At 39.5% G+C, this 22,469-nt stretch overlaps 1 protein-coding gene and 1 long non-coding RNA gene across 15 annotated transcripts in view; one reads left to right on the top strand and one right to left on the bottom strand.

Annotated features, from left to right (window-relative positions):
• Nucleotides 1-22,469, bottom strand: part of LOC136432837 (nesprin-1-like) — a 135,682-nt gene that overhangs the window by 97,947 nt on the left and 15,266 nt on the right. For 10 of the 14 annotated variants that reach the window (XM_066424373.1, XM_066424383.1, XM_066424375.1 and 7 more), the window contains exons 1-17: nt 21,405-21,495; nt 20,983-21,044; nt 8,924-9,019; nt 8,059-8,142; nt 7,038-7,130; nt 6,272-6,383; nt 6,006-6,099; nt 5,450-5,654; nt 5,005-5,100; nt 4,446-4,586; nt 3,840-3,875; nt 3,245-3,369; nt 2,863-3,049; nt 1,381-1,526; nt 706-841; nt 346-442; nt 4-206 (exon numbers count right to left, since the gene is read on the bottom strand). In XM_066424373.1, coding sequence (XP_066280470.1) covers nt 4-206; nt 346-442; nt 706-841; nt 1,381-1,526; nt 2,863-3,049; nt 3,245-3,369; nt 3,840-3,875; nt 4,446-4,586; nt 5,005-5,100; nt 5,450-5,654; nt 6,006-6,099; nt 6,272-6,383; nt 7,038-7,130; nt 8,059-8,142; nt 8,924-9,019; nt 20,983-21,044; nt 21,405-21,495 — 2,004 coding nt within the window. Of the gene's footprint in view, nt 1-3; nt 207-345; nt 443-705; nt 842-1,380; nt 1,527-2,862; nt 3,050-3,244; nt 3,370-3,839; nt 3,876-4,445; nt 4,587-5,004; nt 5,101-5,449; nt 5,655-6,005; nt 6,100-6,271; nt 6,384-7,037; nt 7,131-8,058; nt 8,143-8,923; nt 9,020-20,982; nt 21,045-21,404; nt 21,496-22,062; nt 22,206-22,469 lie in introns of those variants that run through there. The other 4 variants (XM_066424374.1, XM_066424377.1, XM_066424376.1 and 1 more) reach the window with 3 other exon arrangements.
• Nucleotides 11,387-14,473, top strand: LOC136432836 (uncharacterized). Its single transcript, XR_010755575.1, has 3 exons — nt 11,387-11,604; nt 13,211-13,275; nt 13,846-14,473. It is a non-coding gene; the product is annotated as an uncharacterized lncRNA (long non-coding RNA).

Below are 22,469 nucleotides of genomic sequence, written 5' to 3'. Positions count from 1 at the left end.
CACCTTCTTGACAGCATCAGGCTTGCCGGCCATGGCCTCAGACTTCTCCAGCCACTCCTGTAGGAGCTTCACACACTCGTTGTACTTCTTCCACTTGGTAATCACCTCCTCCAGCATGGTCTTCACACTCCTGATCTCCACCGACAAGTTCTTCCACTGGGCGGCTTTGTCGCTCAGGAACTTACGAACCCTCTCCTTTTCCTCAGCTGGGATATCGAGGGAAATTCAGAAAGTTCATGAAATCAAAAACATAAATGACATGCTTGAGACACTGCAATATGCAAACAGACTGCTAGAGGGTGCTTTTCACCTTTTTAAGCAACACTGATGGAAATTGGTGCTCACCTGGGATTTCATCAGCAAGGTAGGCTTCTGACACTCTTTGTAGATAGGCTGAGGTTGAGTCATATGTCTCAAAGAACTTCTTCCTGTGAATGAACTCCTGCAGTAACCAATATAACATTTCGGCTATCAGAATCTCTTGTATACATGTGTGTGTACCACAAGACTAGTGCATTTTCAGTTGAGGTGCCTTAGCTTTATGATACCAAAACTTAAGCTTTATAACACTGCAGCATCTGTGGCACATTGAGTCCTAAATTTGTAATCAGGTTTTTCTAATTGAAGTCTTTTCACTATGTTTTCTGATCCACATGAATCAACACTCTTTAACAAAGTTATATAATCATTGATAATATATATTACCATGTAGTTCTTGAGTAGCTGTTCCACATGTTCCTGTTTGCCATACTTGATTGTCCAAGACTTGAGCTTGGTTTCCCCCATGACGAGGAAGGCCAGCAGCCGGTACTTGTACTCCAAGTACTGGAGTTGGATGAACCTGTGGCATGATCAGAACAGGTTCAGGTCAGGGAAGGTCAAGGTTCAGGTCAAGTGAAAATCCAAATTGTTAAGAGACCTCCAAGCCTAGTACAGGCTTGATGTAACATAATAACATCTACTAACATAATTCTGCTATGTCACATATTCCTTTCATCCTGCAATAATGCGAGTAAAGAGATCTCCAAATGCAACATCCCAAGTGTAATACACTCTCCCATATCTAAATTGTGCAGACATGTATATGGGGGGTGCATCCCTAGAAATCTCTCAAACACAATGGTTTTGAAAGTGGCAGATTTTGGTTACCCAGTAGATAAATGTTAATGGAGGTTATACAGAAAAAGGTCAAATGTGTGGAAAAATACTAAAAACAGACCCTTAAGAATGTTCTGGACAAACAGATTAGAAAAATATTTATGGAAGACACCACAACATCATTTCACTCAACAGTTCAACTGATATTCTTTAATGTAGTAACTACAATCATGGCAACTTGTGATAAATGTACCAAACAACATTCAAGACTCAAAAACTCACCTATGATCTGAGACAGATGCAAGTTTAATCAACCTGCCATCCAGGTCCTTGATTAGTTCCTGTGGAATTGTCTCCCCTTTCACTCTCCCTACTGCTTTGACATCTTGGAATGCTTGGGTGAACTTGTCTAGATCCTTGAAGTATGTCTGAAGTGGGATTGACATCACAGACAAACAGTTAAAAACTGTTTCTACTTTGTATCCTTATCATAAGGCTGCACCAAGTAATTTCTATGGATGACGTCCGCGCGCGCATTGATTTTGGTCTGTTCCCAGAAAAAAAACAAGAATTTCCGCGTCCTGTAACTATGACCAAATCCTAAGATTAACGTAAAACTCGTCACGCGAAATGCATGAATAAACACATGTGCCGTATAACGGTGGTGTACATGTGCACCACGGTCAAAATACCAGTAGTAGTACTAGTAAGCAAGATGGCGTTGAATTCCACTGAGCATGTGGGTACGGACGCTATATATGTGAGCATAAAAGTGGAAAAGGGCGGCAACGTTGTTGTTGATTGGTACGCTCTCGATGTCGGTCAGGGAGAGCTGACGTTCGCGCAACTGTACGAGAGACTTGTAGCGGCGAGTGAGTTTCAGCCGTACAATTTTAAGCAAGTCTTGTCAAGATCAGCTACAGTGCATTTCTTCTGCAATGACGAGAAGATCGGGAGAGGCATTGAAGTTTACTCCGGCCTGCAGGTGGGGCAGGCAACCAAGTAGTTCAGGTGTTTCATCCGCATGGAGGTCGACAATACAGCTGCCCCAACTGAAGCTCCTAGGCCCAAGTCTGTTTTTGAGGTATGAAAAGTTCCGTTCTTTAGTCTGTTTTGGATCAAGTACTATGTGCACACAAAAAATAATCTGGGAAGGGGGAGTGTAAGATGAATAGATTCATTTATTCTGCATGGATAATGATCATTTATTCGTTTCTGGTTATTTATACTTGTTGGGGAAATATGTGTTTTTTTCTTATTTCTATCATTTTTGGTCCATATTTGGCTCTTGAATAATTACTATTATTCATTAGGATTTCTAAAGCATAGGTAGAAATGTAGTAATGCATGCAAAGAGTTAATCACCGACTAATTTTGCCTTTTTAATATACTATTTTTCTGCAGGCCTGCAAAATCAATGGGATATGGAAAGAAACAGGACAGGACAACAACTGCTGTTCAACTTCAGCTGATTTAATCAAATTATTGCTGTTTTCATGATAAATAAAAGAATTGTTAGTTGTTACACTGTGTTCTCTCATTCAATTTGTGTCCTAATATGTGTCGTCGACTATTATTTTTCAAATCTAGGCATCTTGTTTTTTTCGGCCCTTCTTGTTTTTTTTTCGCGCTCTCGCATTAGATCTAGGGTCTCCAAAGGACGTCATCCATAAAAATTACTTGGTGCAGCCTAATCAGGAACAACCAGACAGTAAAGTTTTGTCATGTTTATATTCACAACAATGTTTTGTATCGGATGCTTACCTTGTGTTCTTGAATCATCTGAAGGATTTCATTGGCTGTCTCCTCGTGCCCATCCTTGGTTGCGGCTGTCCTGTTGACCATGTCCTCGCCCTTGTGGAGCCAGGTGGCGATGTGACCCAGCGGCTGTGGCAGCCGGCTGTCAATCTTCCACTGCCATCGGCGGGTTTGCTCCACTATTACCTCCCACCTACGGAAGTCAGAGAGTTTACTCAAGCTGACCTACGTAACATTGACGTGAAATATTCAATATACACCGTGTAGGTGAAATTGAAACAAATTCGAAACCCTTCTGATGCCTGCTGGGTATACCATTATTTCAGATATTCATACTGGCTATCAGTAAATCTAGGAGACAAAGATTCAGAGACTTAGAACAACCTACCTGGTAATCATCTCTGTAATATTCTCCTCTGTCAACATTAGGAGAAGTTTGGCTTCATACTGTTGCTGAATCCAGATGTAAGTTTTTTCTTTGTTCAGCAGATCCTGTTTAAAAGCCTGAAAATGCTAAATTGAGCAGTAATAAAAGGTACATGTTAGAATCTCAGAAGTGCATAATATACAATGTACTATGAATGAAATTACATTTGATGACACAAATATCCAGTGAAGCTATACATACTATTTTCCATAAAATGTTTGTCTCCATCCTTTTGCTTAACAAAGTTTTCTTCACCAGTGATGCACAAAAAGCACTAAGCGGTCTACTTAACAGACAGTGTCCCTAAGTCTGACAGAGAGTAAAAAAATCTGTCATTGATCACAATATGGCTTCAGGAAACATCTAGTGGGTATGTTGGCTCTTTGGTCTTGTACAGGTCAAGGATGTTAAATTAGAGATCACTGCAAACATGGTGCATAAGGATAACCAAATAACTTTCAAACAAGAAACAATACGTCTCATCACCAGTATAAAACAATGAAAAGAAAGAAAGAATTCCCCAGAGAATGTAGCATGCTTTAAAATTGTTATCTACCTCCACTTCCTCCTGTTTAAGTCTCCCTCCAGCAGCCTTGGGACAGAAGATGCAACAAAGCAAGCTTAGACTCATTGGTGCAAATTGAAAGACTCATTCATTGTCTTAGGAGACAAAATCACATCATCATGCAAAGACACACAGCTCAAAAGACTTCCCACCATATTCAGAACATCTACAAGAAACAAGGAGATTGCAACAGTTGACACGCATGCAGGTTAGTCTGATAGAGAGCACAAAACACCAGAAATGCAAATGCAGTGCAAGTGTTAGATTTGCAGAGGTGATGAAGCAAGGAGTCACTGATGAACTTCACAGTCTGGCAAGCAGGCCAGGTATGAAATGCTTCCCAAGCTGACAGAACTTTTATATACCTCCATTGGTTAATGTATTCCCTCATGGATATCATCTTACATGTAAGTTGCTGATGAGTTAAAAGTCTGGTATAAGAAGACATGCTCAGCACACAATCTCAAATAATAAGATATCAGCAAATTGTATTCATTTTAACTGGCCAAGATTAAGCAAGAATTCTATGCCATGTATTGACTATATATATTATAAGTATAACATGGACAGACAAGTCCCTGTGATGAGGGGACTTACCTGAAACTCATCCCCTCTACCAATACCAGGGATGCTGGCGCTGAAGTCCTTCAGTCTGATCTCTGCTCGGGAGATCCAGGTCATCAGAGCCTGGTACTCCTCATTCTCCTCCCTGATGTGGAGCTCCACCTGGGACGGCTCCTGGGGGAGAAAGCGTTCAGTCTGTCATTCAGTCTGTTGTTCAGTCTATCATTTCTGACAGTGTCATTCTTTTTAAATGAGCTTTCATACTAGCAACAGATTCAGCTTCTACTTTGGAATTTGCTACATGTTTTTTACATCTCTTTTCATCTAATGAATGGTTTATTGACTTGCAGGGTCAGGCTAAAATGCATAATTTTCAACCTGTTTGAAATGTAAACATGGACCATTCAACTCACTGCAACAAAGGTTTTTACAAATGGCACAACATACATTGTGTGTGTACGTGTTGTAATAAATGGGACAACATACATCTCCACAGTAATAGTTTCATTTAGAAGGGGAAGAAAAGTACTTGATCATCTGTACCACAAGTGTCTAGTCAAAGTTAATGATGACCTATGAAACCATGCCTCACCTGCGGAGTTTCCTCCCCTGTATCAGGGTAGGCCTGTAGGAACTGTGCCACGTATGTCATGATGGACTTCTCATCAGGCTTGCTCACATCCACATCCTGATGCAGAATATTAAGATGGAGGTGAAATAACAAATTGATCAAGTAGACATTTTTATGTTCCCATGTTTGTGGCAGTGAGGCCATTAAAAGTAAGAAAGGGACTTTTCCGATAATATACTTCTAAATGCTTTACAGGTCTTCAAGCTTTACAGTAGTTCTGTCAAAATAGATGACTAAAAAATTAAACTGTCGAGACTTCATTTCTATCGAAGTTCATATATTTTTCTACATTAGCCTACATTACTCAGGCTACTTCTACATGGCAAGTGAAACAAATCTTCAGGACCTCAGTACATGTAGGTCTTACAAATCTGTACAAACTGTCAGACATCCAATAATCACTGACCTGGGGTTCTAAGATTCTTGGAATTCCTAGCTTTTCTTCTGCCGTGGTGAAGGCATGCTCCAGCCTTTCCAAGTTAGATTTCTGTTTTATATCTGCCATGTCAACCAGTTCTGGCTTCACGGAGTGGATGAGAGCATTGAATGCTATACCGTCTCTCCAACTCTTCCCAAAGTCCTGTACTTCTACACCTGCAGTGCTCACTCGCCTGATTGGGGAAGCAAAATTGACAGACCAGGTTTATATATAAAAGTAACAGCACCCTTTGTAGAATGATAATCATACATATTTTCTTTGAAAACACAAGTTTACTTATTATGCATATTCATTAATTTTTGATTGTACTGCAAGTAAAATGAAGTAACTTTGACTACAATTAGTCAGCTCTTTCAACTAGGTATTGTCAGTGATATCAACAGCAAGAAACTAATGATATGTACACAGTGTGGTATAATGTATCTTAAGGTTCATAGGCAGTAACATCTACTTAACTACGTTGAACTTAAAGCTATGTTGGACTCAACACCAATGTTACCAATACTACTTAAAAAAAACTAACCTGGCTGCAGCCTTCTTTGCCCACTTAAGAAGGGCCTTTTTGGCACCGGCCACACCTTTGAGGCTGACGACCTTCTTCTTAACTGGTGGTTCACCTGGAACAATGATTACACTTCAAGTTTTAATTGACCTTCATGTGAGACCAGTTCAAACACTTCTTGTGTACAAAACAACTTGAAGACAGCTACAATTATCAAGTTACAACTAGTTGTTCTAGTTATAAAGTTTGGAACTACATCCTGTTGAAGAACAACACGACCTCCCCACCTGTGAGGCTGCCAGGCCTTGTGTAAGAGGGAGCACCGGTCACACTTCCACTGTCCAAACTGCTGGCACTGCTGCCGAGGGGAGAGGCCAGCAGCGCGGTCAGGTCCTCAATCTGGGGTATAAGGAGTACACAAATCATTCAAATAACACAATCTAACAATGGAGATTAATAAAACAGAACTGTATTTGACGTATGATTCATGTTGTCCATTTCATTAACCCTTGTGTACAGTTTTGTACTTATGGTCTTGTGGCCTAGATTAGAGGTTCTGGAGGGTTACTTGCGTCTAATTAATCCAATTGGAAAGCTCTTGATGATAATGATCTAAATTATGGTCTTTATGACTTACTCATTAAAATATCTGGTTGATAACATGTACAAGTTACAGAACTTCCTAACAGAAAATTTTGCGACACTGACAGCTAGTGCTCTTTCAATATCTCAGTATCAAGACCTTGCATGACCAGACAAGCTGAAAATGACTTCAACCACCCAAGTCGTTGACCCTTATGGCATCGCTAATAACACTTGAATATGGAGTCATTACGACCCACCTGTACCGAGGTATGTTTGTTCTTCTTAGCTAACAACTCTGCAGACCTTGTGCAAACAACCTATGGCATGTACTGCAAACAATACAATGACATCAGAAAACAAGTAACAACCTATTACTGGACTTGGTATTCACTTGGTGTCCTTGTCATCTTGAGCATTGATGTATAACGTTAGATTTCCTTTATCGGCATTAACAATTTTCAAACATACCTGAAATCGTAGAATGATGGTCCATACAAGTCCTAAAACTATTGTCGGCTTTCCATCTGCAACATCTGATGGGTTGATATTAACTAGTTTAATCTGGGGAATAAAAGACACAGGACCGTTAGAAAGTTTGGTTCATGAGGCAAACATTGTGTGGGCACAGAACAAATACATCATAAATCCTGTAAACAGCAACGATGAGGTTTTGAATGAAAAATAACGGACATACCAAATACAGTATGTGAAGAACATTTATTGAAATGCTTCATCATTTGCTAATTTAGCTTCATTATTTTACAATACATGTAGTAAGGAATCTATTGTAACTACATTGTATATGTCTATGTGACAACACATCAGGGCACACATCAAGACAGTGAATAGCAAGTGAAGATTTTTCTTCAGTCTACCGTACTACCTTTTCCTGGCCAAACATTTACTCTAAACATGTTAAGAAGGTATAGAACCGTATCAAACCAACACACCAAATAAAACTTAGGGCAAGACACATGTACATGGCAGCAATGCAATACACCTCTGCTTACTGGAATTTGAGATATCAGACATTAATGAACATTCTAGTATTGTCACCATTGTGCAAAGGACACATGGTGTAAATGGCTTCATGGTAACCATGTTGGTGAGAAAGAAAAAGAATGGAGCACCATTTCTGTGACATTACACAGAGCCACAAATCACTTTTGAAAGGACTGTACACTCATGGATTGTACCATGGTTAACAATCACACAAGTAGTACATTCTGGGTTTGCTCCAAAGCTTGAAACTTGATCTTTCTCTCTTCAAAAAGTTGTGTAACCAATTTAGAGGCTGAAACTCAATCAACTGTTATGTTTTCATGGGTGTGAACCCTCCATTGTCAAGTTCAGGTGCTAACCGTTCAGATTTCCCATGACCTGGCTTTCTTAACAAAGGTAAGGTACTCACATAAAAGGCCTTCTTGTAAGAGAAGCTTCACACTCAAGTCAGGGACACACAATTCACACAAGATTAGAAACTACTCACATTTCTGGCTTCCAAGTACTGCAGCGCAGTCTGTATGTTGGTTAGGTGATGGAGCCGTTTGAGGTGTCTGCCTTTTTCACAGGGCTGAAATGACAACACTCCGGTTAATCTTTAACCACCTGTTCTATTCAGCCTTTTGGCTCAGTCAACAAGACTGCCAACAGTTTCCTGGGGCCTACTAAGGAGGTCTGACATCATAACTGAACTTGTATATTTTGTGATATCAGCAAACATAGAAAACTGTTAACATACTGATCATTTACGTCAGAGGTGACATCAAAGTTAATGTTGTAAGCGCCAGATATAAAAAATTGAGTTGTGTGGAAACTGACATGTGAAAACCCCTAGCTAGTGCAGGAACAATCAATTGTAATGGTCTTTGAAGTACTGAATGATGGAGCAAATCTTGTTGAAACAGGAAATTACATTAAATTACATTATTTGCTTAACATTTCCTCAATGCTCCAATGAAGGACCAGTCAAATAAGTGGCCAAATAACTTATGTAACAGGAAATGTGCCAGTTTTCAAGGAATTGAAAGTATTCTAATAAATGTCAGTGGCAGATCAAAGATCCCACATAGATACCAGGGGATGTTTTCATTTGACAGTTTGGGACATACATTGTCATATCTAATAGAATACAAATAACGTTAACGTTCCTTTTTAAAACATCTAGTACATCTACTTTTTGCTCCTGCCTCCGAATTTCTACCTAGTGGTAAATAATGATTGTGCAAACTTCAGCTTCATATTTACATACAAATATACCGATCAAATATCAACTCTCAACTTGGCAACATTTCAAGCTGAAATGTTCCAGTTAAACAGTGACTTTCTGTAATAAAAGGTTAAAATCCGCATACCAGCTTGTCCCCTGACAGCACCTCCAACAGGGCCAGCAGTTTGATGCCATCCTTGAACTCATCACAGATACTCTGCACCTTCAGGGGTGGGTCATGCTGGGAACAGACACAACAGTTTACTTGGGGATGGAAAATATTAATCATTGTGTGACTACTACGTTCTACATCAATCAGTGCTTGGCATTCCTTTAACTTTCACCTTTACAATACATTGATAGCATCATTATATTCTACCAGCAAGCGTTCTATGACACCTTAGGAGCACAGTAGAGCTTGGTGATATTAAAGTTTTTAGCTCGTCTACTAAGAGGACATGTATATTCCACCTCTCCATCTGCATAGAAAATGCTACTGATTCTGATCTCATTTGAATTCCTGGACAAGTATTACTAAAATAACACAACGCTGTGATTTATCATCAGGCACACAGTGGTATTATTGTTAACATATCAATATTATGCATGCTGTTGCTATCCTTGTTGATCCTTCTTTAAAAAAGTGGTCTGATGAGTGCATGACCCACAGGCCCTAGTGACAGGCTTAGGTACTGCAAGGAACATGATTAGGCCAAAAATGACTTTCCTCCACACTGGGAATGGCAACAATTGTTGGAACAGCCTAAACCTCATCAAGGATCATCATCATCATATCCCTGAAGACTTTCACTTCTCAACTTTCTTAATTCCTTCTGCCCAATTGCATTTAAGTCTTTATATAATCTACAGTAGTTACACAGTGTTATCTTTCACCAGATTCAAAAGGTAGAATTTTGTGGAACTGTTTTTATGTGTTCTGTATCTGTTCCAAGATTCCTGGGTAATGAGTCAGAGAGGGCAGGCCAGGCTATCCTGTAGGCACAGCAGGGTGGGGAATCTTGTGTTTTGGCGGGAGGAGGGGAGGCATATGATAACCAGATGTGGGGCAAATGCGGCAACAGTATCCAGTTGCTGGGAAAGCAGCCAAGAACCAATTTATGGGGTTGTAGGATTTCTATGATTGGTTCAAGCAGTGAGGTCCCTTGGCTGAAGATCCATCAATTTCTGCTGCAGATGGTCTCGTGCTTGTATTACTCCGAGTGTACAGTCTCAAAGAATCCGTGGTCTGAAAATATGACTAGGCCCAACAGGGTGTGTTTAGGTGGATCATAAATTGCCTTTAATCGACCCCATCTGATATGAAAAGGATTTGAGATGAAAGCTTGTGTATTACTGCCAGGATTGGGTAGGAAAGTTTCGGCATCCGAGCGATTGTCGGACGTGCACGGTTTTTCGTGCTAAGTGATGCGGTCAGGGGCTAGCGGCCTAAGAGAGCCTCTTGCGAACATAGTGGATAAGTGCAGTTATGAATACCATAGATATCGATCACGGGGTCAGATTTTTGTGACATTTTTTTCAGTGCCTCACGAAGAAGTGTACTCACAGTAGAAAGCAAAACATCTCCAAAAAAACTGTTTCTTTATTGGCTTTGCGGCCATAAAAGTTGCGTAATATGACATGTAAACCAATGGAACGGCCTAATTGCGGTGGGAGACCTTAATAGAAATGAAAAATATTCGTTAAAAATCAGCAATTGATGATAGGACAAAAATTTTAAATGAATCCAAGTCCAGGCTTTAATTCACGTTTTTTCCGCTATAACTCCGATGTTTACCTTTGACCGTTACCATGGAAACGGACCTACCTATATTTTACGGGGGTGTGGGAAGTGTGTGTTATCTAAACCGCGCTGTAGTGAATATGAAAACAATATTTCATAAGAAAGGAGACGCTCACATGCAGTGTTGGTTACATATGTTATATATTATATATAGTCAAAATTAGCAATCCTGTACAGTTAGAATAGAGGTAAGGGGGATAGATAAAGTGTCAACCAGCCTACAATCAGGACAAAGGCAAATCTGTCAACACAGATATCAGTCATAAACGACTTTGATAGACTTTGGTAGCAAAATAATAGAAATAACGTGCCACAAGGGCAACTTTACAAAGGAAAGAAAGGTAGAATTGTCATAAACTGCCGTCGCGGGGATTAGGGGCCTCAAAGTCAATCCAGACCACCTGTCCTACGAGGAGAGTGTGGTGAATCAGCAGAGGAAGACCTGTTTCTCTGAGAAATGGTGCCAAGGACATGCATGGTATCCCAAATGTCTCATCACAGAGAAATCAATCTAAAAACTGTCTGACCTCTGCCTCTGTCTAACCAGACCTCCCCCCCCCCCCTAACACCCCCTGTGGAACTGAAAGTGCCACACGACCCTGTGGTTACCGTTATTGTACTTCTGCACTGATCTGGTAGGTGACGCTGCCAATGGCAAAGGGAGGCACGCATTCAGTGCGCTGTTGCTTAGCAACGGAGTGACGCAAAGCAGTAAAACTTTCAGAGATTATAGAGAATCAACTATTCTTTTGATTGACAAACTAACTTAAAGGAGTATTCCACTCTGTAAGCGGGAATTGTCATTCCTCTGAGAATGAATTGTTATCCTTGGATCTAGTTTGTCTTGTAAGATTTACCATGAGTGGGAGCCTGAACGCAAGGCGCTACATGATAGTGATCAAGGCATGAAACCCCCCAAGGACCCATCCAACAATCCCAGAGTTCAATGCGCGGTGCGGTACCGAGGGGAGGGCTTGCCAACATGGAGGGAGGGCATGCCAGCATGGACCCCGATGAGAAAACAGGTTGGTACTGGTATAGATGACGATGCTATGAAGTTCAGGAATACATTTTTGAGTAGACCAAATGTGTGTGCACAATCGTTATCAGAACTGCCTGGCCAGCGCTTTTCGATTTCATGTTGTTGTTGTTGTTGTTGTCCTTCTGTAGTTTTCTACACGCATACAAGTAGCCATTTTAGATAGCAAAAAGGTATTTTTTAAGAATGCCCAAAACTCTGTATCCCAAGAGCCGATGCACTTCAAACTTGTTGTGTACATTCCTGAATATATGATAGTCACTCGGCTGTTTTTGTTAGCGTATCAAATGAACTGTTAGCTAGAAATTCGGGCCAGAAGATGGCTCAGTTATCATCGACGCCATTTTACCTGGGTATGGGACCTACAAAAGGCTCCTCACTATAGTGCCAAAATCTCTGTCCTCCATAACACCAGCGACTTCAGAATTTGTGTGTACATTCCTGAATATATGATAGTCACTCGGCTATTTTCGTTAGCGTATGAGATTAACCGTTAGCGAGAAATTCGGGCCAGAAGATGGCTCAGTTATCATCGCCGCCATTTTGCCTGGGTATGGGACCTACAAAAAGCTCCTCACTATAGTGCCCAGATCTCTGTCCTCCCAAACACCAGCGACTTCAGACTTTGTGTGTACGTTCCTGAATATATGATAGTCACTCGGCTATTTTTGGTTAGCTTATCGGCACAACCGGTAGCGAGAAATTCGGGCAAGAAGATGGTTCAGTTATCATCGACGCCATTTCGCCTGCCATAATGGTGACCTACATTCAACTCCACTCTAAAGTGTCAAAATATCTGTATTCCAAGATGTGAGCGACTTCAAACTTTTTGCGTACATTCCTGAATATATGATAGTCATTCGACTGCTTTCGGTAGCTTATAGAGTCAACCGATGGCGAGAAATTCGGGCCAGAAGATGGCTCATTTCTAATCGACGCCATTTTGCCTGGATGTTTACATAATGGTGACCTACATTCAACTCCACACTAAAGTGCCAAGATCTCTGGATTCCAAGACCTTAGCGACTTCAAACTTTTTCTGTACATTCCTGGATATATGATAGTCACTCGACTGCTTCCGTTAGCTAGGCACATCAACCGTTAGCGAGAAATTAGGGCCAGAAATGGGCTATGCAAGCAGACGTGCTGATTTGTCATGGACTCCATTTTTTTTTGTTATTGACATTTGGTCTGGTCTAAATTCAACTCCTTACTTAACTTCTCAAGTACCCGAATCTCTGTATTAGACTTCAAAATTTTTGTGTACATTCCAGGATATATGATAGTCAAGCTTTATGATTGTTTTAACAATCATATAGCTTGACACAATTTCTCGCAAACTCTATAAGCTTTCAAGCTTATAGTTATAGAGTTTGTGAGAAATTGTGTATGTTGGCCACACTAACAGACACCGCCATGATTCATTTGATCTGGCTTATTTCAGGTCAACATATGACTTTCATTTGTACTCTGATTACATAAACTATGTATCTATCTATATCTATATGACACAGAATGTCTGTCTTAATGATTTCATGATTGATGCGTATATTTTCAGTAAATACATTACTGTCATTTTGTTTTTTTGATAGAAATGGTAAGGACGCCAAGGAAAGAAAATCCAAGGAAAAGCCCAGGGAAACGCCCAAGACAAAAGGTAGTGTTTTTTTTAGTATAATTTATATAATGTAGAAAATGATGTAACATCTCTAGCTTGTTCTCATCTATGGACACTTACTTCTTGCAATGACAACATTGAATTTTATCTAGGGCTCGGCTGTCATATTGTGTGTCATTGGTAAGATTACCTCTTATGGTAAAAAAGAGGGAAAAAAATTGTATGATACTAGCAGGGCCTGACATTCATTGTTTGGATAATTACTGCACTGGTACCGGTGCACCTAACCAGTAACCTAAAGATGTAAGTGTACAGAAATATTTTTGTATGCATAGCATAGAATAGTAAACAATGAATTATAAACCTTTTCTTAGAGTGACTTTGAAATTCTATGGCTAACTAAACAAGTAATATAATAATGTTCTTTGTTTTTGGACAAAATGTCAAGCTGTATAATACAAGTAGTGTACAATCGTACATCTTCATGATTTTTCTTTTTAATGTGAAGGAAAATTGCCGGCTTAGCATTATTTTGGCACCTCTGTATCAATGAATTAACTCTACGAATCACAAAGATGTAGTTGACTTCAGAATACATTCTCTCTGCAGGTGATCTAAAGTGGCTTCTGGGCTACAGCAAAAGGCAAAGGGATGATGTGATGAAGAACATCTACGAGAAGGACTACACTTTCAGAAGAATGCTGTTGGAGGCTGTCGTGCACAGGCGCCGGGAGTCCAATGAGTACTGGGGGGACCAGGTGCTCCCAAAGCCAGACTTACCCCCCTAACATTGCCCACATTCCCAGGCCAGACAAACAGGCAGCTATTGCGCAGTACCAAACAAGTTTTGAAGACCATAAGCCAGCCCCTTTATATGCTCAATCATTCTGTAGTCAATTTAATTTTTTTCCTCATTTTTTTCCTGATTTTTTTCAGCATACATGCCTTACATGACTAAACTACATGTATATGTAGTTTATGTTTTGAAATGTTTTCAAAATTCTGGTGCTGTCTCTGGTATAGACACATAAAATGTGCAAATACTAGACTATACATATTGATGCTTGAACATGTAACATGAACATGTCAACAGTAGTTTACATAATATAGGTCCTGGTAGATACTTAGTAATATACTGATGTCATATGTCACAGGTTATGTTTATTAGATTGATGAGGACAAGTTGCCAATTGTATATCCATTGGAGCATTTTATTAATAAATGTCCTGCCTACATATCTCAGAAGGTAATATTCCATTTTACAACCACCACACGTTTATGTGTGTCCAACAATACTGTCTCAAATGTAAACACAAGCCATTTTTAAAAATTATTCAGAAATATAATTGTATATCCTTGTAATATACATGTATATGTCTTTCTTGCTGTACAACTAGTTCAAAGGAATGTAGAAATAATGATACTTGGACAATAGCTAAGGTTTCCATTCGGCCTGCCATATAAATTTAACTATAAACCATGAATATATAAAAATGAATACATACAGGTACTAGACAGTTTTTTATATTTGGTTGAAACACACCTGTTATGCAGTGTTAGAAGTTTGGAAACCCCTGTGTACATGTAAGGCTGTTATCAAGTTTGTTCTTTGACTTACCAGCTAAAAGGTAACCCTCACCCTAATTAGAAGAATACAAACTGATTTATAGACCAACTGGACAGGTGATGGCGAAACATCTTAGCAGCAAAATGTCCTAATTCTGTAAATACAATTTTGGCCTTGATATCTAAACCTACATGCTCTTCTGCTCACCTAGTGACCTACTTATCTGCCTCAAGAAAACCTATGTATGTCCCATCTTCAGATGGATAGGCCTGCCTTATCCTGCTGACCACACAGAATAGAACCACACGGCACACTGTTCTTCCTAGGCGTCGTTTGTGAACCCAGCATGTGAATTGTCAGTATCGTAAGATCCTGGGAGAAACAAAAAATGCATGTAAATTGTAATGTTACATGTTTTTTTCTTGTATCAAGATTAATACAAGTACTCTGCAGAAGGACGAGAATGTTGTCTTTTTTATGATTTATTTATCCAAATAATATTTCCCTTATCCTTACTACACATCTATTTGAATATGTGCACAATATTTTCCTTATCCTTACTACACATCTATGTGAATATGTAGACAATATCTGGCCATTTTTGTTTAGTCTGATAATTTTCAGATCTTGGTATTGCACTGACAGCCCCCCTCCCACACTGTGTAACATTTTCCGACTTTTCACCCTTAGTAATGCAAGTAATTACAAAATTACTGTCCATTTCTTCACACAAGATGCATCAAGAAAGCTTATTTAAAACTTCTCGGTACGTAATATATCGGCTTATACAGTGGTACGACTACTATGCAGCCAGCACCCCAGGTAAGAACGTCGCAAAGTCCGCCTCACGTTTTCGTGAGCTTATCATGAGTCCTGACACACAGGTCGATGTTGTAGATATGCAAAATAAAACGGACAGAAACAAAGTAACAACATTTACCTATTGCTCAATGGCACTCTGACATCTTGTATTCCAAGGTTATGTCACCGTTAAGTGTAGTCTGAGTGCAGACCTCATGAGACAGAGGGGATGGAATTCCTCGTGTAGCTCCCCAGGATCTAGCCGCGAACCCTCGGCCTCCGTCTGGTCACCGCGGCCGTCCTATGCCGCTTCTGCTTTTGTGGCGGTCCCAGCTCCAGCGGAGGCTCCGGCAGGGTCTTCTTTCCAATCGCCATTCTCTAATTGTCCTGAATCATGTTCAGGCTTAAAGGCAAATGGCCTGATGTCATTAGGGCCCAACTCATCCGAGTCTGTGGCGGCCATGACAGTTTTGTCGTCTGTTCCGTGTTTGGACTAGTGCGCATGCGTATGCAGCAGAGTAGAAAGAGCGGGTCTGTGGGGGATTACATGGATTTGAAAAGGATTACTGTCGAAAAGTTCTAAGAGGTAATTCAGTCAAAACTCGGGCGTATTTGTTTTTAGAAAAGCATAATTTATCAGAAAAAAATACCCGCTTACTGAGTGGAATTCTCCTTTAATAATCAATGGTATTAAGGTCTCGTGCTTGTATTACTCCGAGTGTACAGTCTCAAAGAATCCGTGGTCTGAAAATATGACTAAGCCCAACAGGGTGTGTTTAGGTGGATCATAAATTGCCTTTAATCGACCCCATCTGATATGAAAAGGATTTGAGATGAAAGCTTGTGTATTACTGCCAGGATTGGGTAGGAAAGTTTCGGCATCCGAGCGATTGTCGGACGTGCACGGTTTTTCGTGCTAAGTGATGCGGTCAGGGGCTAGCGGCCTAAGAGAGCCTCTTGCGAACATAGTGGATAAGTGCAGTTATGAATACCATAGATATCGATCACGGGGTCAGATTTTTGTGACATTTTTTTCAGTGCCTCACAAAGAAGTGTACTCACAGTAGAAAGCAAAACATCTCCAAAAAAACTGTTTCTTTATTGGCTTTGCGGCCATAAAAGTTGCGTAATATAACATGTAAACCAATGGAACGGCCTAATTGCGGTGGGAGACCAGATAGGTCATAGGGCATAAGAACAACTCTATGCCAAAACCACATTGTACTTAATCAGTCTGTTGAGAAAATAGTAACTGTCTGTTGAAGACTAAATTCTTATATGCTTTATAACTATATGTGTGACAACTGACATAAATAGATAATATTTTAATCTGTGACCATCTGTCTACCTTCAATAGAAAATATGTTTTAGATTGTAAAAGCTAGACTAGTGGCTCTTTTTTCTTGTAACATCTGGTGGCAGCATAGCCTGGGTGCCATCCTATTTCTACCAGGGCTCCTACATTCGCTACCCTAAAAAAGTAAAGTGTGACTTTTAAAGAATTCCTAAGTTTTCAGTCTTAAACAATATAGGAGGACATAATGTTATACTGTATATTTGTTATGATGTGACAAAAATGCCAATAGGCATTAAATCAGGGAGTATCAAAGAGTTTATTGGGCAGGGTGCATTGTAAACAGACTACTCATGTGCACTTGACATTTGACCTTCTGCTGTTACTTTTGGTCTGCCCATCATCTCTGTCAACATCTACTGTGAGCTCTATTTGCACGATGAAAGCTTTGAAAGTGCCCAACTCCAGAATGGATGAAAAAAGGCGTTGTCTTGAATGTGTCTGGTTTCGGTATCACAGCTAGATTTTGATGGCAAAATGTTGTTGAACTAACCATCATTATCTGTGCCAAGAAGGACAAACCTGGAGCTGCAAAATCGATATGTAACAGTATATGTATATGTTGGATTGTGGCTTTAAACAATTTGCATTCATGAGAGAGACAGTATAATCAGGCTTTTACTCACATCTTAGACAGACTAATCACATTTTAGACAGACTAATCCAATGTTCAAGGTTTTCTTGGATAGATTGTCCAATGTAAAATGTAACTGTAAATTTGAAATCACATCTGTCTTCTACTTAGAGAGTGAAGTACTTTGTTCAATAAAGAACTTTAACCTCACCATAGCTTTTAATCATTAAATCTGACAGCTGCTACATGAATATAGATTGTGTCTCCTATGGTGCATCATATACCTCACCATATGTTACACGATAAGTCTTGCTTATCTGTATCTAAGCAACAAACTACATGTAGCATGTCAATCAAACAGAGGAAACTGCTGACCTTTTGTGACAAGAGAACCGGAATTCTGAGGCCTTCCAGGCAAGGCAGTTATTGTAATCATTGGTAATTACTGCCTGTCACGACAAAGCAATACTTATCCAACAGCGTATCTTCCGGGTACACCTGTTTAAAGATTGTTCTTCCTCAACCTCAGGCTGTATTATGGTTCACAGTAACACCTGTCAAGCAGAAACCAATTACACACTGGTTTGAGACGAAAATATCAAATCTAAGAATGCAGTACAAAGGATGATGGATACGGCATCCTTGCAAATTCTCTAGGCAGTCTACCTCAAATTGATACTGCAAAGTTTAAAACCTGACTGTGGAGAAAATTCTACTTGACATAATCAGTGATTAAAACTAAGAATTTAGATAATGTCTAGGGACGAGTCTATTTTTCACAGTCTTTCCCTCAGACATTTTGTCTTCATAAGCAGTCATTGATACTAATACTAATAGCCATGTACTAAAATGTTCAGACTTATTAGATTCAAACTTGAAAGACCCCAGCACAAACCTGAACATTGCTACAAATGTAACTGATTGACAATTAAGGACTGACTGCAATCACTAATCATACAGTGCTGATAACGAATTCTTTCCACAACAGGCTACTCTACCAAAATGCAGTGTTTATCAGAAGGGTCACAGAGGTTAAACACTACAAGATTGCAATTTGCCAGAGATGATAGGCAACTACGGAAGCAATATGCTGAGTAATAAAACTGATGAAAATGGTACCACTTTGTTTGCATTTTGCCCTATCTACAGAACAGCTTGCCACTCTTTTAACATCTTTCCTGACATTATAAAATGGAAGGGTTGTTCTGATACTATGCAAAGGCTTTACTTGCTGTTTTACGGGAAATCTATATACTGAAAGTGGTATTTACATGTTTAAAAGATATGTATCTGACATGCATGTAGTAAATGCTTGGTCCATGCAACACAGATGCGCAGCAGCCTGAGAGATTAGACCCTATTTGTACCAGATAAGAAAAGCTTCATTATCATTGGCCTGGCTGATAACTCAGAGCATCCTGTGGTCAGTACAAACAGGTGCACATAGAGGTAAGGCACTGCGCACACAGTGTTGTGTCAATATCTGTGTTTGCAGACGTTACTCCCTTAGTGACTGGGCGGGAACAGGTTGCATTTGAAGCTCCTTTCACCTGTCCATATTCAGGATGAAGCAAAGTACCAGGATGTCATTTCTGTACACAATGTGACAAAGGCTGGCAGGCTAATGACCCGAGATGTATTGAGCAAACCAAAGTTAAAAATAGAAACATACTGGCACAAACATTAAGCTACACTGCCTCCAAATGGTACAGCCTTTCAAAACATGTTGAATGTTTTCAAACATGCAGTACAGATTAAACCAGAATGCCATGGATGCTAACATCAATCCCTATCAAAATAAATTGCATCAAAACATAAAGAAATGGTAGGCATGGCTGACACAGGTGGGGGTTGACCAGGTGCATGTGACACAATAGTTGGTTGTCATTTGTATTTCAATATTTGTAGCTACTTACAATCTTGACAGCACTGGTCACTGACATAAGTGTTATGGATGTAGAAACATCTTGTGGAATCTTTTTTGGATAAAAAAATTTGCAGTGAGGCGTAGCCTGCTATGCTCAGTAATATTTAACAGCAGCCATGTGACCCATCTAGCGTTATAGCCTTAGCATACAATACAATAAATATTGGAATACAAGAACTAAATCATAAAGAACCAATGTCACCATATATTCAACCCTAGAACTTATTTCAACATGCACTTATCATATCAATCCATGATAATGACGACTGAGTCTGCTATTGCCCAGGGAGGTTATCAGGGTTAACCAAACAAAAATACTAGAATTAGAAAGGTACAAAATAAAACTTTATAGGTCTTCTATTCCACGCCATTCACAGTCAGTGAAACATATTTGGTGGCAAATCTGGATGATCTTAACCCTCACATTTAGCCACAGCAGTAAAACAATCCAAATGTGTTTTAGAAAAAGGTGAAGGTAAGAAAACATTTTGCATGAAATCTTCAATCTCCTTTGTTACACGGTCACCGTCCTTGGGTCACGAAATTTTGAAATTCTTATCAATTGATTATTCCAAAATTGTCTGTAGTTTATCAGATAAAAGACTGAATGCTTTCTAATCGAATGATGAACATTTGATTCTCCCTGCTTGCTAACCCCATAACCAATACAATTTGGTGCCAAATGGTTACCTTATGATATCATTATACTCAGAGCTGCCTTTGACCTTAAGGTTTATTGTTCTATTCTTGCAATTCATCCAGTGACATCAAGTCAGTTTGTACTACGATAAGGTCCAGAATTACCGATATGTATACCCAAACTTCCTGTCATAATCCGAGTATGGATACAGGCAAGCTAAGGTTTTATAAGGCATGCAAAACATCATATTCCATGGAAAAATATCTAGAACTAGATAATTTTGATTTACGCTCAGCAATTAGCAAAATTAGAATTAGTGCCCACCCCCTTGAAATAGAGAGGGGGCAGTACAAAAAGCTACCTGTGTGCGAAAGAACTTGTAAATACTGCATGTCAAGCACGGTGGAAGACGAAACACATTCTATTTCAAGTTGCCCCTTCTACGATCAAGAAAGAAAGGCGCTGTTTCAAGAGGCCACCAAATTCCATCCAAATTTCTCCATGTTAACAGACAAAAAGAAAACTACTCTCCTCTTAACATCACAAAACCCACACATCATAGAAAAAGTGGGATCAGTCGTCTTCCACTGTCTCGGAAAAAGAAGTCAAACCCAACTAAGATAGAATTTAGTGTTAGTATTTAGACTAGAAAAGTCACATGCTATATTGTTATCAATTGTCTGTCCGTCCTTTCATGTTACATGTACTTGCAATTAGCCTACGGGCAAGAACTTGCAATAAACTTATCATTTATTATGTATTGTTTACTCAGTCCTCTACTGTTTGAACTGGTATCAATGCAAGGTTTGATTTTTTTAGCCAAGTACAATATAGATCACAATTATTAAAGTTCTGTAATAGATAATTAGGCAGGAGCACCTACCTTCATCAGATGTGAATTGATCCAATTAGTAAAGGTCCTCTTTTGTACTTCTTCCTGCTCATCTGCAAAGAAAAGAAACAACATTAAGTTCTTATTATACATAGTATACAAAATCAAGTGTTTGTATGCTTTAACATGTTGACAATCATGACAAAACACTTCATGAGCAAGTAACAAATCATACCCAACAACTGCAAACACACATGTCACATACTATAAATCTATCTTCGAACTGGCCACCTGTTGTGATAACTGTACAAACTTCTTGAGATTTGTAAGAAAAAAGGAGCTGGCAAAAAAGCAATAGTAACAGCTACATGTAGGCCTCAATTGTAGCTACTCATCCTAGATTTAGCATCTTCCTGCAGTTTCTTGTATTTTACACCCAAAGGAACCAAGACTTGAACTTGAGCTACATGTACCTGAAGTTAAACTGCTGTCGGTATCTGTCTCTGTATCAGAATACTCAAACAGGGACTTGATCTCAGACAACGCCATGACTAGACACAGCATACTTCTAGTCAAGTGCACCACAAATTGAACATTCTACTAAACCTGAGATCTACACAATTGTATTACCTGTTTGCTACAGATCAAATATTGACAAAATGAATAAATTACATATTGGGATAAGCTGGGATTAATGGAGAGTTAGCATACTACACTTCTGTAGGTAAGACCAGCCATTTTTTCCTGATTCAACTCTCCTTTTCCTTATCCTATTTCTATCATACACATGGCCTCTTAATCTATAACTGCCTCAATGAACTTCAGATATGGTCATAGTAATTCTAGATAATTATTCACTCTTTCTTCTGTCTTTCCTGTAAAAAATCAAACCCCATAGACTCATAGACATTCTTGAATCTGACCTACAAGCACACCCACACAGTATTTTATAACCTAAAGCATGTTTGACATTCCTGTTTCACCGGAGACTATGAACCATTGAAGAGACACACCCATTGCCATACCAGGTATTGCTGACAACATGGCTGTTGTTCCCTTACTGTATATGTAAATGTGACATGGGAGTTCCCGTGTAGGACAGCATAGAAATCACATGGCAGCAGTACCTACCATCAAATTCTGGGTACTCGTTTATGGGGAAAAGGCGCCGCTGGTTAACCCACCAATCCATAGTTTGACACTGACTCCAGTTGTAAGTGCAGTCCTAGTGTTGCAATGGCGCATAGAATGTTCTGATTGAAAACTACCATACTTGTTTTGAAAATCAAACTGTGGTCTGGAGGTGACCTGTTGCATAGGTGACTTGCCTAACCGTCATCCGGGGTAACAGGGTGCGCTTTGTCCCCCAAAAAAGGTTTATTCTTAGTTTATTGTTTCTGACAAATACTCCAGCCATTTACCTCACCTCCTGAGCAAACACCATAATGCACCTGTGAATTCAGCCCACCATAATTTTGACATCAATTATGTGTGAGTGATGAGATATGCCAGGAGTAGCTAGGCTACGCCCAATCGCC

This window comes from Branchiostoma lanceolatum, chromosome 4 (assembly GCF_035083965.1).
Source record: "Branchiostoma lanceolatum isolate klBraLanc5 chromosome 4, klBraLanc5.hap2, whole genome shotgun sequence".
NCBI lineage: Eukaryota > Metazoa > Chordata > Leptocardii > Amphioxiformes > Branchiostomatidae > Branchiostoma > Branchiostoma lanceolatum.
Note: the sequence above shows the minus strand (reverse complement) of the source record. Positions and strands in the feature narration are given on the sequence as shown.